Raw genomic sequence first — 16,817 nt, forward strand, 5'->3', positions numbered from 1 at the left:
CCGCAAGGGATCCCGCCTCTACCCCTTTAAGGGCAGTGTCCTGGAGCATGATACTTTGGGTCTGGCGATACAACTGGGGAGGAGAACCAGTGCCTTGCTCAGGCGGCCTGACCTGCTAAGCTGAACAGGGGCCTGGTAGAGGGATGGGAAGATCGGAGGGGATAGGCAAGGAAGAGAGTAGGAAGCGGCCGTAGCCATCCCGGCACTTGCCTGGAGGAGAAGTGGGAAACCACGGAAACCACTTCGAGGATGGCTGAGGTGACAGCTAATGGCGCTTCGGGACCACTACACCACAGAGGCAGACTTTTTTGAAATCATTTCAGAAAAAACTATGTAAAGAACTGACAGGGAATCTGCCACCTGGGCAACAGCCCTAACTGCAGATCAGTGGTGAATAAACGAAATTACTTCCTAGGTTGGAGTATATGATAATTGTATATTACAACAAACCAATCAGCAATGATCCAGTTAGGAAAAGACACACACCATGTAAGATGAAATACAGCTGCAGTAATTTTTGTGAAGGAATCATTAACATACAAGACAGAAAAATGGGATAAAATTATATAAATGTACAGGAAACTAGAATTTAAAAAACCATCGAAGCATATATCAGGGATTAAACTTCCCACCCATCCCTATGAAAGAAATGAATGAAGCCTCTTACACAGCAAACAGAACAAAATAAATTCCTCGCCATGAGATCTATCTGTGTCGGTGCGATGTAAAGCAAATTGTAAAAACAGAAAAACAGTTACTGACCTGACACACAGCTATCTTTCTCATTGTAGCTGCAACCAGCAATAGTAATATCACTCGAATCTGAAATTAACAGAGAAATATGGACAATATTTCAATAGTATCGAGCCACTTAATCCAATGCATTAACTTCCATTTAACATGCAATAGTCTACCCTATATAATATTTTACAAAATGAAAGAAAATGCAATATATGCCTACTTACTCTGCACTACATTAATGTTGGCACAGTCATAAACTGAAACAAACCCATCAATTTGAACCCCAATTAACTCTTTCAGTTCTTCGTCGACTGGTGTTATTAGCGATGGCTTACATGGACCACCACCTGTACCACGAAGAGCACATTTTTTTGTCCGCATACTTCTTTTTTGTAATTTTTCATGTTTTCATACTTCTTTTTTAGCACATTAGCACCTCTATGCACTGCACCACCCCTGGCATTAAATGTATCTGCAATTTTGTTACACATTTGAGCTTTCCTATTCCATAATAATTTATCTGATTGTTTGTATTCTATTATACGCTTATAATTCGTTACAATCTCAAATAAAATGCAAACTTCTTGCGAAATGAAGTTCTCTGTACGCTTATTGAAATCACATTTTTGCTCATATTTTAAAGTAAAATTTATCTTGGCTGATAAATGATGTATAACCTATAAATCAATCAAACATAGGCTACGGATGTAAACAAAGATGAGAATTGAATCATTGTGCATGCGCAACCATTACCAACTTCGGAGATGTTCAGCTTAGTAAAGCTGCACATGGTGCCCCTACTGTGAAACTTGTAGTGTTTAAGCCAAAGCGTAAGCCTTGCTTAAGCGGCATGCGTGGCTTACTAAAGCTTTGGCTTAAACTCAAACTGTGAAACCGGGCCTCAATTATGTGCCTAACCTCGTATCCAAAGTTTTCTGCTGCACTCCTGTCCCCACTTAGTTTTTCTCCTACGATGTTTAATTCTCGAATGCCATGTCTGTCCTTAAATCTCTGTAGCCAACCATTGAATGCTGGTGAGGACCCTGAGAACTCCATCTTTTCGTGAAAAATTTGTGCCTGCCCTGTTATCATAGGACCACGAATAGGTACACCTTTGCCTCTCTTTTGCTGAAACCATGTGAATAACGCAGCATCCAGTTGAGTTCTTTTAAAGATGATGCTTTCATTTTCTTTTAGCAAGTCCATGCGAACTGTCAGAACTTCCCAAAAACTGCAACACTTTGTCTTTATTCTTCATTAGGTCCCACAATATTGTTACACCCACATTGAACTCTGATGCTAAATTTGAGACTAGTTCACCATTCTTTAACTGTTCGATTATATTAACTTTATATTGTATGGTTAAAACTACACGTATTCTTTTTACAGCAGATTTCGATCTCAACATTTCTTGGCTGTTAGAACAGAAAATAAATGTTCTTCTTTATAAGTCACTCTCACATTTCCTGTCTTTGCACTACAGTACAGAATGTAGCCTACCTGTCTATTAATAGCGGAGGTTGACTATGACGGACTGCTAGGCTGGTTTCCGATTCCTGTGCAATGTGAAATATTTATGATGCAGTAGCCTGTGGTGAAAATAATCAACCTTGACAGAATGATATGAAAGATCTATGTATGGTGCTCGGAGATGTTACACGCTACCAAATAAGTTGTAGGTATCATTCTGAAGTAGAAATGACCAGCATACTGTAATCTACACTCCATGGGCTGGGAGAGGGAACATTTCAGTACATTATTCGTCAAGAATGGAATGGATAATAAAGTTTGTGACTGTTGAATTTGAATAGCATCCCTCTTCTTTTGTAACAGTTAAAAAAGTTTGATAATTTTACACAACATAAAATTACGTAGTAAAAGAATGTATGAAGTCATGTCTCCAATGTCTAAAGTAGTTACTGCACGTTATGATCGTGGACTCAGGAGTCAGAGTGTCAATGTACAGTCGCTCCAAAACAGAATACTGCATCAAAAACTGGGCTGAGTGGCTCAGACGGTTCAGGCGATGGTCTTGTGACCCCAACTTGGCAGGTTCGATCCGAGCTCAGTCTGGTGGTATTTGAAGGTGCTCAAATACATCAGCCTCGTGTCGGTAGATTTTGCTAGCACATAAAAGAACTCCTGTGAGACAAAAATTCTGGCACCTCGGCGTCTCAGAAAACCATCAAAGTTAGTGGGACGTAAAACCAATAACATTATTATTATTGTTATTATTATTGACATCAAGAGTACGCTCATTCAGTTTTGGAGCGACTGTACATTGACTGTACATTGCTTTTTTTTTTTAAATCAAGATTTTTGCGATGAATAATCCACAGAATGGTTAATCGAGGGTGAGATAATAGAGGTTTTACTGTATTTGATGTGGAGAAATGTTTGCATGTTGGTTTTTTTTTTTTTGCATTGGATCATTACTTAGTTGACGTAGTAATCTCCATGCCATATGGCTGCTTTTGCTCATGTCTAGCCCTTCTATCGTTTCTATCCACCGAGTTTTCTTACCTTCCACCACAGACTGAGTAAGTTTATAGCAGCATCTGATATTTGCTCGCTGAAAGGGTTTGCTTCGAAGAGTTTAATGTACTCTTCTAACAAACATATGTTGTCTTTACTGAGTCCCGGAATGTAGTTGGTACGGCATCCAAGTGCGATAGATTTACGAGATGACTCCTGAACGGCTACTATAAAATCATCATATGCCTCAGGACATGAATGCATTTTCAACACAAGGCTGTCTAGTGTCTCAGAAAACATATCCCAATTTGCTTTCTTGAAATTGTATCGTCTTCTGAATGGAACTATTTGTGGTCTTACGGCTGCAGTAATCTGACATACAATAGGTCTGTGTTGGGTATTTGTAATTGGGGAACCAATATTCATGTGGCATTGTGAAGCTGTTTTTTCACTGGTGAAAATCAGATCAGGATTGTATCTTCATTTCCAGCATCCACTGTTGAAAGATAGTTTTAATTTACTGTCATGAATTAAGCGTAAGTTGTTGGATTCAGCCCACTGCATTACAGCTTCTCCATTTTCATCATCCTGGCCATATCCCCAAACATTACTGTGACCACTGAAATCCCCTAAGATGACCTTATTTTTCTGATTGTGGATATTAGTTAGTTCCTTAAAGATGAATTCTGCATTATGTGGTTTGTATACCGAGGTGACTACACAGTTGTTCAGTTCAACACACAGGATTTCAATATTATCCTCCTCAGTACAAGCTGTAGAAATCACCGATAACCCATGTTTAACAAATACTGCACCACCATATTGCCGATGGGGTCTTTCAATTACAAGGTTCATGCCTTGTACCTTAGGTCATCTATTGTATGTATCCCTATGAGTCACCTGGATACACAATATATCACCCTAGTAATCTTGACACAGATTATGGAGGAGTTCCTCTTTTGGTCTAGATATTCCTTCTATATTTACTGGTATAATGTTCAAGGTTGGTCTTGAAAAAGACCTTTTGTACAAGAATTGATAATCTCTATAAATGCTTCTGGATTTGAAAGGATCTGCCGTCAGCACATTTCGTAATATAGTCTGACCTTGCCCCAGGGTATGCCCGATTGCTACTCATCGTATTGTAATTGTATAATAGCAGTCTTCGTGGAGGCTCCCTTTCGCATACTCCAGCTTACGACTTATGACCATCTGAACCTCAGCGGCACAATTCTTTTCAAAAATATCATAAGTTAGCCTAGATATTATAAAAGCTATAAAGTACATTGATAGTGAGGAGTAAATGCAATTCATGTGCTCTACTGTCAAAATTATATTTACGAGGCTGACTAATATCAGCTGAGAGCAAGTTTTTTAATTTCTTGTTAGCTCAGAAGAGTAGCTCACAAACATCTAGGTTGTATTGGATTTGGGTTTCTACCCATCTTTAAATCAATTTCTTATTTTCAATAAAAAACTATGCATGTTTTCTTGAATAGATGATTTAAATGAAAGAAAAGGAACCTTTCACACCACAAGTAAAATGTCTTATAATTTTAGCATAAACTGATCTTTATTTTAAAAGCTGCTGAACTTACTTTGTGTAAAAATGACTGTCAGAATGAGCATCCAACTTCAATTCTACGATTCCAACACTTCTTTTTCCTTGACGAAAGTTAATATATTTCTCAAAAGCATTCATCAAGTATGGGTCGTCAATCTGCTTTAATTGATCAGTAATATCTTCCTCAAGTAAGCCATCCTTTTTAAGCTTTGGTGCACCCTCTATTGCAATTAGGGTGTGTGTGTCATCATCCTTTTCATGAGGTCTAGGAGCTTGGCCAACAAACTTAGATAGCTCTCTTTCAACACTTTCAAGAAATTCCGTATATAAACAACCTGCAAGAAAATAGAGATTTCTATTATAAGAAAAATTTAAAAATAATTAGCAATATAGTAAAAATCTCAAAATATGACATCCTTTGAAGAGCAATGTTGACATTTTCAAGTTTTTCAACAGCATGAAATACACAGTTAAAATGACTATTATAATTTAGTCACCTCTAAGAAAATATCTTACAGGTAGGGACTGGAATATTTCACAACCAAAAATTTTGCATAATTAATTGTTACATGTTGAAATCACGTATGTACAACAACCTTTTCTATTTTAACTCTAAAATAAACATGAGAAAAATCATGAATATTATATGAACAGCTCTATTCATCTAACATGACTCCACCACCGGACCCGATCTCTGCACACTGCTTCATCCACAGAGTTCATTCCTAACTTGGTCTCTATCTCCTCATTCCTCCTGCCATTGTTCCCACCTGTTTGTACCAGCAATCATTCTCACTACTGTTACTTCTAACTTACAAGATATTCTGAATCCACCAAGTCTTCACTCCTTTACAGCACAGTTTGTCTGAAACCTCTTTCTTACATAATACTGTTGATTGTAACTGCAAGCTCACTGCATTAGCTTTGCTGCACCTTGATTCAATCTCACTATACTGCCGTCCTGGGAAAATTCACATCCTATATAATTCAAATGATCTACCTGTTCCAAATCTGTATTCCCAACCTGCCATTCAGTTCTCTTAGGTTTCCTCCCTACTGATATCAGTGTTGGAAATGCTAGTTTTCATATCATACCGTATTCTCTGTACCAGTACCTATTTCTAAGTTCCAAGATATTAGATTGTAGGCTTTCAGCACAGTCATTAAGACCAAGTTATTGGCACAGGCCAAACTACTTTCTACATTTCCAACTCACTGAATCCCTCTCCCCTACTTCATAACTTTCAGTAGATGATCCATGAAAACTATGAACAACAAAGGTGAAAGATTACAGCCTTATCTAACCCTGTAAGTACCTTGAACTAAGAACTCATTCCACCATCAATTCTGACTACAGCCCAATTACTATTATAAATGCCTTTGATTGCTTTTAATCTATGCTTAGTCCGATTACACTAGCCAGCGATGAAATTACTGCCTCCAAAGTTTGATTGTTTTTGGGGTATTTTTAGCATGCTGAATTCAAATTCAAAGCCAGACAGTTTATATCACAAACCATTTACTGTATATATTTTAAATTTTATTTTATTTTCCTTATAGCGTAATTTTCGTATGCCCAAAGAGTAATTATGTAAACTGTAATACTTCACCATGTGGAGTTTTATGAGGTCAGGATTTGGAAACCAAATGTATTTAGAATGTTTTTAACGTGTTTATAGTAAACACTGAGGGCACCAGATGTTTATGTGATACAGGGTGCGAGCGCCTCAGGAAGTTAGATCGAGATAAAGTGCACCCTTGTTATCTTATGTTTATTTGTGGGAGATATATAGCCACTCCTTGGTGACAGATACATTCTTATCTTTGCGGAAACTTGCACATCTTGTTTTAGTTTCTCTCATATTGCATTAGTGTGTGTCATCTGGAAAAGGTATCGGTTTCAAGCTGTATTGTGGAGTAGAATGTTGCGAGTTCAGTACAAATGTATATTTACCATGTCACATCACTCATGTAGAAATGATCCAGACCATTTTTGTTATATATGTGGGAAATATATATTGCCTAAGCAAAGGCGTAATTTTACAGATTTTGTAAAAAATCATACCTTGCCTATTTTGGAATCAAAATTGGAGACCAAAGTAAACCTTGGGCAGCCCACAAAGTATGTAGAGTATGCATTGAAGACCTTCATCATTGGGTCAACGGCAAACGACCATCGCTATGTTCTGGAATACCTATGGTTTGAAGAGAGCAGTCAAACCATAGTAATGACTGCTACTTCTGTTCGTGTGATGTGAAGGGATTCAGTTTTAAAAATATAAAGCAAATTGTGTATCCAGTTGTTCGGTCAGCTATTTTACCTGTCCCCCATGGTCCTGATGTACCAATCCCTGTGCGACCAGAAAATCTTTAACAGTTTTCATCCGAGTTTGATGTTGAAGTGATGGAAATTCCGAAGAGTGACAGTGACTACCTACCAGGATCATTGCTGCAGAACGTGGATGCTTTAACAAGAGTGAATTAAATGACTTGGTGAGGGATCTTGCCCCCTCTAAAGATTTAGCTGAGTTGATGGTTCTAGACTCCAGAAAAAATCTTATCTGTCCAAAAACATCATTCTATTGGTACAGACAACGCGAAACAGAATTTAAATCCTTTTTCTCCGAAGATGGCTACCTTGTATATTGCAATAATGTGAAAGAACTTATGCTAAAACTTGGACTTCCGAACTATGATCCAAGTGAATGGAGACTTTTCATTGATGCTTCCAAGAAGTTTAAAGGGTGTTCTCCTGTATAATGGAAACGTTTTTAGTTCAGTGCCTGTTGCCTATTCATTGATCCTCAAAGAAGCATATGCAAATTTACAACTGATGTTATTGTGAGTGAACTACAGTGAACACAACCGGCAAGTTTGTGGCGATTTAAAGTTCTTACCATGCTGCTGGGTGAACAACCTGTTTTACCGAATTTCCATGCTTTCTTTGCTTGTGGGATAGTGATGATGATGATGATGTTTGTTGTTTAAAAGGGCCTAACATCGAGGTCATCGGCCCCTAATGGTACGAAATGAGGCAAAATGGCATGACAAATAAAAAGTCCAAAATTCTCCACTGACCAGAATTCAAAACATGAGGACGAAGAATGAATGGATGGATATGAATTTAAAACAATCAGTGGATGCCACCCGCAATGCCTTACATTCATAGAAACTGACGGAAAAACAATAGGATTACTGACCAAGGGACTGCTGCAAGAACATAATACTGAATCGAGGATGCTTGCAGTCTAAAAGGGGTCCAAAATCCAAGTTATTGGCCCCTCATAACGGTACTTATCGCTAGGAAAGTAGAACCATGGTATTTGTCATGTTGCGGTACTAATCAAAAGTAGCAGAGACTCGCGGTATTCCACACATTATGGTACTACTCACAGGTTATGAAATTCGACATATAATACAGACCTATGGTGTTTCTCACATTGTGGCGCCACGTACAGGCAACACAACCTTATGGTGTTCATCACATAAGAAAACTAACCACAGGGACCTTCCCCTATCCCGTGGTGTTCCTCATATAGTGGGTACTAATCATAGGCAAGGCAGAACCATGGTAACTATCATCCCATGGTCCTGCTCATATGGTGGTACTAATCACAGGTACTGCAAAAGCCGACCGCACAGTGCTCCTGTGTGCTGCTAATCACAAACCTATTTCGTACCCAATATAGTGGTACTACGCGCAAGTAAAAGCAACCCTTGGTGTTCTCCGCGTGGTGGTACTAATCACAAGTAGTTTCATGGTTCTAATACAATCATCCCTTGGTCGCCCCTTTTAGTCGCCTTTCACAACAGGCAGGGGATACCGTGGGTGTATTATTCGTCAGCCTCCCCCACCCACAGGAGGTAGTGTGTTTGGTCCGTGAGAGGTATTTTATTTCCGTCAAGTCCGCTGGCAAGCCGGTTAGGACCCCCCTATCCGCCACCTGGGACCTGCCACGTGGGAGTATCACCTCTCCCCCTGTTATGCCTGCACAGCAGGTTCGTGGCTTGTGGGATAGCAGGGCACAAGTTGATCACTGAACTAAGAAAGATTGGCCACCTTGAGAAAGTTTGGAAGTCGGTTCTAAGAATGTTGTGCGCCAAAACCTTGTGAGTCCTTCTAAAGTTTTGGTGCCACCTCTTTACATTAAGCTTGGCTTAATGAAACAATTTGTAAAGGCTTTAAATAAGGAAGGAGACTGTTTCAAGTACATATGTGAGAATTTTCCAATACTATCTGAAGCAAAATTAAAAGAAGGTATATTTAATGGTCCTGATATAAGAAAATTGATGTCAGATGCAGCATTTAAAAGCACTATGGATGAAAAGGAGAAAGCAGCATGGATATCTTTTTGTGAAGTTGTTTCAAAATTTCTAGGTAACAACAAGGATCCCAATTACCGAAACATTGTGGCTAACATGCTCGAATCATACAAGGAACTTAGTTGTAACATGAGTACGAAAATTCATTTCCTGTTTTCTCACCTAAATTATTTCCCTGAAAATCTAGGATCTTTGAGTGAAAAACAAGGCGAACGATTTCACAAGGATGTGCTGAGTTCGAAAGGAGATACCAGGGACGCTGGAGCATCAGAATGCTTGCAGACTACTGTTGGATGTTAAAGCGTGAAATACCTGAAGACAAACATTTAAAAAAAAAAGGAACAGGAGGACTTTCTCAAGTAAGAAGCAAAGAGTGTAAAATTTGAATGAAACTTTCCAATAGTGAAGTAAACAAGACAAAATAAAGCAAAAACACTCTAGTGACATGTATTAATAGCCACACACATTAATTTCAGTGAGTTGTGTATATTAAATGTTTTGTCTTTACAATAAAAAAAGTATTATGAAAAGGTTTGTGTTGAAATTTGTGTAATTTACACAATACATGTAAAGTGATTTCGCAAGAAAACCTTATGTATAGAAGTAAACGGATTGAAAATTCGGATTCAGCACGTCGACATTACATAAAAACACATTTTTAAATTTAGACAACAAACAAAAGTTTTAAATTTGCAGGCTAGTGTTATCCCTCGGGATGGCTAACATCTATTCCATCACTACTCTATCACATGCCTTAACCAGATCTACGAAACTTTAATACTATGGTAGTCTGGCGAGAAGTCACGTGGATGCGGGATAAGGGGGGTTATGGGGGTTAAGCATGGCTGCTACACATGCGCCAATCTCTCACGTCTCAAGGCCAGACAGTAAACATTGGTTCTGTCTGCAGTGACTCTTGCGAACTAAAGATGGTGTTGTAAAGTTTCAAAGTGGTAGTGCAATTGTTCTTTAGTTACACATTTACTGAAAGTACTGCATAATGAACAGTTATTTATGAACATGAATTTGATTCAGAGAGCTCGCACTGTCTGTCACAACTAATGTTTGCAGTTTAGTGTAGTATCTGTTACTTATGCCGTACCTGACTTCTCAACAGAGGCAGATAGTACAACTGTTGATTCTTTTAATAGCACTTTTCAAATGCCTGACAAGCCTGTCTGTGGTCTGAAACCACATTGGTTTTCATCCAGGTTACACTCGACATTGATTGTACCCTCCCATCCAAAATGTCAGTGAACATCTGGTATACTAATCAACGAAATAGTTGCTGCAATCTTTCCTCTTACCTTGATTATAGACAGTTGCAATTACTGCTTTTGTCCAATCTGAAGGTACCTGACTAACATTCCATGCTAATCTTATTACTTTGTGAAGCCATTTCATCCCTGCCTTCCAACTGTACTTCTTAATTTCAAGTCAAATTTCATCTATTTCTACTGCTTTCTGACAATGGAGTTTATTTACCATCCTTTCCACCTCCTCTAACTTAATTCCTCTCACATCATTGTCTTCCTTCCCATGAGCTTGGTAGTTTCCAACATCAACAGGAAGATTTCCTATTATGCTGGCAAGATTTTCAAAATATTCCTTCCACCTGTCTAGTTATTCCCTTGTATTTACTGTGAGTTCATCTGATTTACCTACAACACTATTCATTTTCTTTTCCCCCTCCCTTTCTAAGATTATTTATTACCATCCAAACAGGCTTTCCTGCAGCTTGACCAAGCCTTTCCTCATTAACAAAATCTTCACACGACTTCTACGTGGACTCAACAATTATCTGTTTTGCTCTGTTTTTTTCATCTACATACAATTCCCCGTCTGCGTCAGTCCTTGTTTGGAGCCTTTTTTGATAAGCCTTCTCTTTACTATTTGTTTACAATTGTGATAAAAATGCCTAATCACAGAATATCTGCAAAGGATTGAGCCTTTCACTATCGTCATAGGTTTCATAGCACACATGAAAATACAGTTGTGTAAATTTTCTCACAGTCAGGTGCCTTGGAAAAGGAAGGACCCCAGAGAAAAATATTTAAAATCAGCTAAACACGTGTCTGCAACAAATTAACATGATGAAAGTGGATGAAGGCTACATTGCTCGCCAGAATATTCCACTCTTTTGTGATGAAACAACGAATGTGAAGTGTGTGCTATTATAGTACTGCACTGTTCAAAATAACAACCTGTTGCCACTATGGACAAAATCCACATTCTGCAAAGTGCAGACTATTCAATCTGTTAGAAGGCTGTGTTAAATGCACAGAAGAAATTAAGTATTGGATTTGACAATGCTGTGTCACTTCTGTCAGATTCAGAACAATATATGTCAAAATACTTCCAAGTGCTGTGCAATTTGTTTTTGGATGACCTTGTCATCAATATACGATGTTGGGCACATGAAGTAAACTAGTTCTGAATGCAGCAGGTAACAATTTGCCCGATTTATAACTTACAGTGACAAAAGTAGCATCTGAAAATACCCAGAAAAGGAAGCTTCTTTTCCATACCATTTTTAGAGGGAAGGCATCCAGAAAAAAAAATTCTGTTGTTCCCAATGCCTATATCAACAAGATGACCCTCAGGGTATGATTCTAAAACATAGCTTGCAGATAATCTTAACGATGCCGTCTTCTTCTTTGTGAATGGGTCTCCTAGGACCACATGGAGTCAACATTTTTCAGCCTTCCTTCTTGCCCAGGAGTTCTTCATTCATTCCTGCAACTATTTACCTGGTGTAGGTTCATGTTCTTCTTACTCAAATCCCCATGTTCGGAACACAAGTCAGATTTCATTCCAATCTAATAAATTTATTGATCCTAGTTCAATATGGTCTTTCTCCATTAGTTTGTAAACTTTATGGGAAAGTCTGGTAGAGTCCATTCTTTCTAAATGCCCTGTAAATTGGATTTGTTGCAGATGCATCGTATCTGTGATTTTGGAAAGAGGTTGATATATTTCACAGTTAGGTTTAGAGTAATTAATTCCATTTTCAACTCTTGATCCTAAGATTTTTCTCATACTTTGTTGTTCCGCAATCTCCAATTGTTCCTTTAATCCTTCTTGTTGCAGACTGAGGGTTTCTGAAGCATATAGTGCCTCTGGTTTAATCACTGTTATGTAATGTTGAATCTTACAGTACTGTTCCAGGAGAGGCACTGTTTGTTGTAAACTGTTACTGTTAGTTGGAAAGCAGTTTCCATCTTCTGAATTCTTGATATTAAGAGTGTTTTTTTTTTTTTCATTACCATTCTACGTAAACCAATCACCAAAGTATTTGAATTCCTTCACTTGGGAGATTCTCTTCTTATTATTTTTATTATTTTTCTGCCACTTTTCTCACACGTGTGGGATTGCGGGTGTGAACTGTGTCGCACACGTGGATTTGGCCCTACTTTACGGCCGGATGCCCTTCCTGATGCCAACCCTATATGGAGGGATGTAATCAATATTGTGTGTTTCTGTGGTGGTTGGTAGTGTAGTGTGTTGTGTGAATATGAAGTGTTGAGACAAACACAAACACCCAGTCCCCGGGCCAGAAGAATTAATCAGAGCCGATTAAAATCCCCGACCCGGCCGGAAATCAAAACTGGGACCCTCTGAACAGAAGGCCTCAACGCTGACCATTCAGTCAATGAGTCGGACACTTGGGAGATTCTATACTAACGGAAATGGAAAGTGTTACAACATGAACACCTTGACCGAATACCCCAGTATTTTCATGCCAGTGAGATATGTTGATTAAAATTTAATCCTCATATGACAATTGTTAGTACAGGAAAACGCCATTCCTAAATACTGTGGGTGGCGAGTGTAAGTGATGGCTCTTGGGTGTGTCTAACGTTACTGTCTTTTTTCAAGTAGAGATTGCAGCACAGCATGCCTATCTATAGGAGGTGCATGGGCAGCTTATCACCATTTTTCAGACTTTGTGAAAGGTCAAATCATTGGCACGAGGGATATGGGATCATCATACAAACAGATTCACAGCAATTATAATAAGAAGTATTTCTTTTCCACCTATTCAATACAAATCACCTTTTTGGTGTTTACACTTTCATGCAATTAATTTCTCTAAGGGACATGTTTCGCTCTTATAAAGAGCATCTTCAGCCTCAATCTTAATCTTAAAATGATGTTCTTGAACAGCAGTAAACATATCAAAAAATCAAGGGTCAATATTAAAATTACAGGAATCTAAAAACCAAACTGCATTACATCTAAAAAACAACATTAAAGCTCTTCTTAAAGATGTGATAACATGAACAATTAAAATTATCACAATGTTAATTTAAAACTTTGTGCCTGAAACTATTTTGAATCTTCGTTTTAAGAACAGTAGTAAATGTCTTTCTATAAAACAGCACCAAGGTGAACACCAATCTTACGGACCGTGATCTTAAGCGACACGCCTCCTCCCCACTCCACAGCCTTGCCTTCCCCAATGGTGGAGCAAGCTTCAGAGCACACAACAAGGTATGGAACCACTCTTTTGTACACTAGGTTTCCTTGTGCAGATTTAAAACATGCTATTAAAAGCTATCCTTCATTTTATTTCATTTCAGATTTCGGGGAAGCTCTTTTAATAATAGTACGACAGCAATCAGCCTCAGGGATCCTGAATTAATTGAATTCAAGAGATACTTTTATAACTCCAAGACAACTCTGGACTCTTTGCCCGGGATTAGCAATCGTTGTCCCTTGGTAAGAACAGAATCTTGACGTCAATGGATGCCATTCTGAAGTGTTGCAGTTAAGTGATCAGAGTATGAGTTCTTGTGTACTATACCAGAAAGAACAAGGGGTTATGTGATATGTTACGATCTGGTCCCTGCAAACCTTATACCTTACAGATTACAGTGGCATTTGATAAAGTGCCCTGTTTTGGTGTTTAATACAATCTTATTGGATTTGTAGGTTTTAACCAAACTTCATTGATAAAAATACTCTATAGGTGGGCCGGCGTAAGGTTGCACATGACAGCTGCACACAATGTTGGTGACACGGCAATGGCGCACGAAGCGATGTTGCCGCCGCAACAACAGCTGATTGCACGACACATGAGTTTTTAAAAACGTGGGAGAAATGTTTTTAATGTCATCACAATGATACACAATACAAATGAAATCAGCCAACAAAAATCGAACATTCAACACACCGATTATTCACCACACAAAATTATACGAGATAAATATACTACAAAGTTCTTATTATCGCAATGTTAGAAAATTTGGAAGAAATCGGCTGGCAAGGATCTCACTTTAAATACACCAATAAATGTTAGAATAATATACACCGGTGCGAACACAAAATGTTTCAAGTAAAATCTATAAAACTTACGAAAATTCAGAAACTTTATTTTCATACCTGATTCACAAAGGTAGAGGCTTGATACCGCCCAGATCGCTGCCATCACTACCGTCGCCTTCGTTGTCATTGTCATCATCGTCTAGGCAGATCATCAACTTCTGAGAGTCACTGATGATGCCATGTATTGCCACTGCCGAGTGAATGAATGCTCCACAAAGCCGCATCCATTCGAGAAATACTCTCCCGGAACAGTCCTTCCACTTCAGTAACTGTGAAGGACTTGTTATTAGTGCGTACCCCATACGGTACCAACTCAATGAGATTGAAGTGAGAGTGGTACGGCGGCAACCTAATAACCTCGTGCCCTTGTTCCTTCACTACCTCATCGACTATATATATATATATTTTTGCTATTTGCTTTACGTCGCAACGACACAGATAAGTTTTATGGCGGCGATGGGACAGGAAAGGCCTAGGGATGGGAAGGAAGCGACCGTTGCCTCAATTAAGGTACACCCCCAGCATTTGTCTGGTGTGAAAATGGGAAACCACGGAAAACCATCTTCAAGGCTGCCGACAGTGGAATTCGAACCCACTATCTCCCGGACGCAAGCTCACAGCTGCGCTTCCCTAACCGCACGGCCAACTCGCCCGGTGTTGACTAATTTAGTCATAAACATATGCGCTGGGATATTTCTTTACTGCGGACATTCCACTGACAGTTCTTTACGGGCGCTCAAAGTAGGGGTCTTGTCCATTATTACGGAGAGGTAAGGTGCATTGTCCATAACAATGACAGAAGGGACTTTGAGCTGTAATAATCATATTCGTGCCTTCGTATTGCATCAGGCTGGAAAGAATTACAGTAGAACCTCGATTATACGTTCCCGGAAACTAAGTTTTCCCGTATTATTTGTTTAAATTACGTGGACCCACGAGCATCCTAATTAAATCACGTTGTAAAAATCCCGCATAATCCGTTCCTCGAAGAAACGATTTCCCGGATCAACCGTCCAGAAATTTCAGTCCCATCAACGCTAAATCCTTGATCACGCGCTTTTTAAGAAACTGTATCTTATGAAAGGACGGCTACGGCATACTTAAGGATCGTGGTGTTGACGTCCCGTCATTACGGTAATTTGAAGAACTGGAAAAGCAATCGGCGGTGAACTTGCATAAGGGATCATCTTAGCATCGCATTCGGGTGGTATTGTTTAGAGAATCCTCGGAAATCATAAAGCAGAGAGTGCCCACGAGACAGAGCGCATTTCGACAGCTCTATTTGAATTACAGGTTATGATTCTCATATTTTGGTCCGTATTGAAATGTACAATAAAGTCAAATAAATATGAAAGTTTATTTGTTCCACCTTTTCATATTTATTTAGCTCTATTTGAAGACGGAAAATGTTCGTACTTGCAAAATGTCTACATTATGTCCAGTGTGAGATGTTTATTTTTATTTTTTATTTTTTCAGCTGTATCGCCGAACAGGTTTTCGGTATTTCCCTCAAGGGACTGTATAGTCACTGGGCTTTCAGGCAGGAATAGAAACTGCTCCTTCTTAAGGGCCATTTTCTCCAAATCGAGTTAAACCTGGTATAAATTAAACCCGTTTAACTTTAGTACCTAGTTTAAAGTTGCGTCCATTTTCTCCACCAATTTCTGACACTCGTTTAGTTTAAACGGGCGAGCTGTCGTTGGCGCTAACGTTGGCTGCACTGAAGGAATGGTCGATTGGAATTGGCCAATCAGAGCCAAGTAATTCAATGACCGACATTTTTGTAATAATATCAGCTGTTTGTGGCGAGTTAATGCTATCGTACGTAGTGAATAAAGAACAAATTCGGCGGGATATTAGCTTTACTGATAAATAAATTGTTTACATTTGTGCGAAGTGTTGTGTCATATAATTCTACCTATTGCTGTCTACAATTTATTGGAACGCACTTTTATTTCTTATTTTTCTCTGTCATGCTTTACAATAAACAAGTACCGTGGGCCTAATACGTGTCTTTTGATGTCTGTATTATCTTACGGAACACACGGGAACGTTGAAATATTAAAATCCTGGTCTTTCAGCAATAGGCCTACGGTATTCCTTTCCTCAGAAAATCAACATTTATGTGAATTTCAAGTAAACAAATTCCAAGCATGCTCGGGATCTATCTCCTACCAAAATCCATCGCCCTCGGCCGGGATCAATCTCACAAACCTTGGATCCAGCAGACAGACCACCGAGGATGTATTATTTGGAGATGTATTACTTGATTCCATATTCGTTTATAACATAACCAAGTTCGCGATATGTCGTACTGTATGCATAATACTCTTCTCCCTACAGCATTAATATTTCTATTGCTGGTATGCTGGCAATAGATACGATG

At 38.8% G+C, this 16,817-nt stretch overlaps 1 protein-coding gene across 1 annotated transcript in view; it reads right to left on the reverse strand.

The window, feature by feature from the left end:
- The window catches only part of Grip128 (gamma-tubulin complex component 5), a 334,747-nt gene that overhangs the window by 101,286 nt on the left and 216,644 nt on the right, over window positions 1-16,817 (reverse strand). The window contains exon 10 of the mRNA XM_067152174.2: window positions 4,815-5,115. Coding sequence (XP_067008275.2) covers window positions 4,815-5,115 — 301 coding nt within the window. The remainder of the gene's footprint in view (window positions 1-4,814; window positions 5,116-16,817) is intronic.

The sequence above is a fragment of the Anabrus simplex genome, chromosome 8 (assembly GCF_040414725.1).
Source record: "Anabrus simplex isolate iqAnaSimp1 chromosome 8, ASM4041472v1, whole genome shotgun sequence".
Lineage (NCBI taxonomy): Eukaryota > Metazoa > Arthropoda > Insecta > Orthoptera > Tettigoniidae > Anabrus > Anabrus simplex.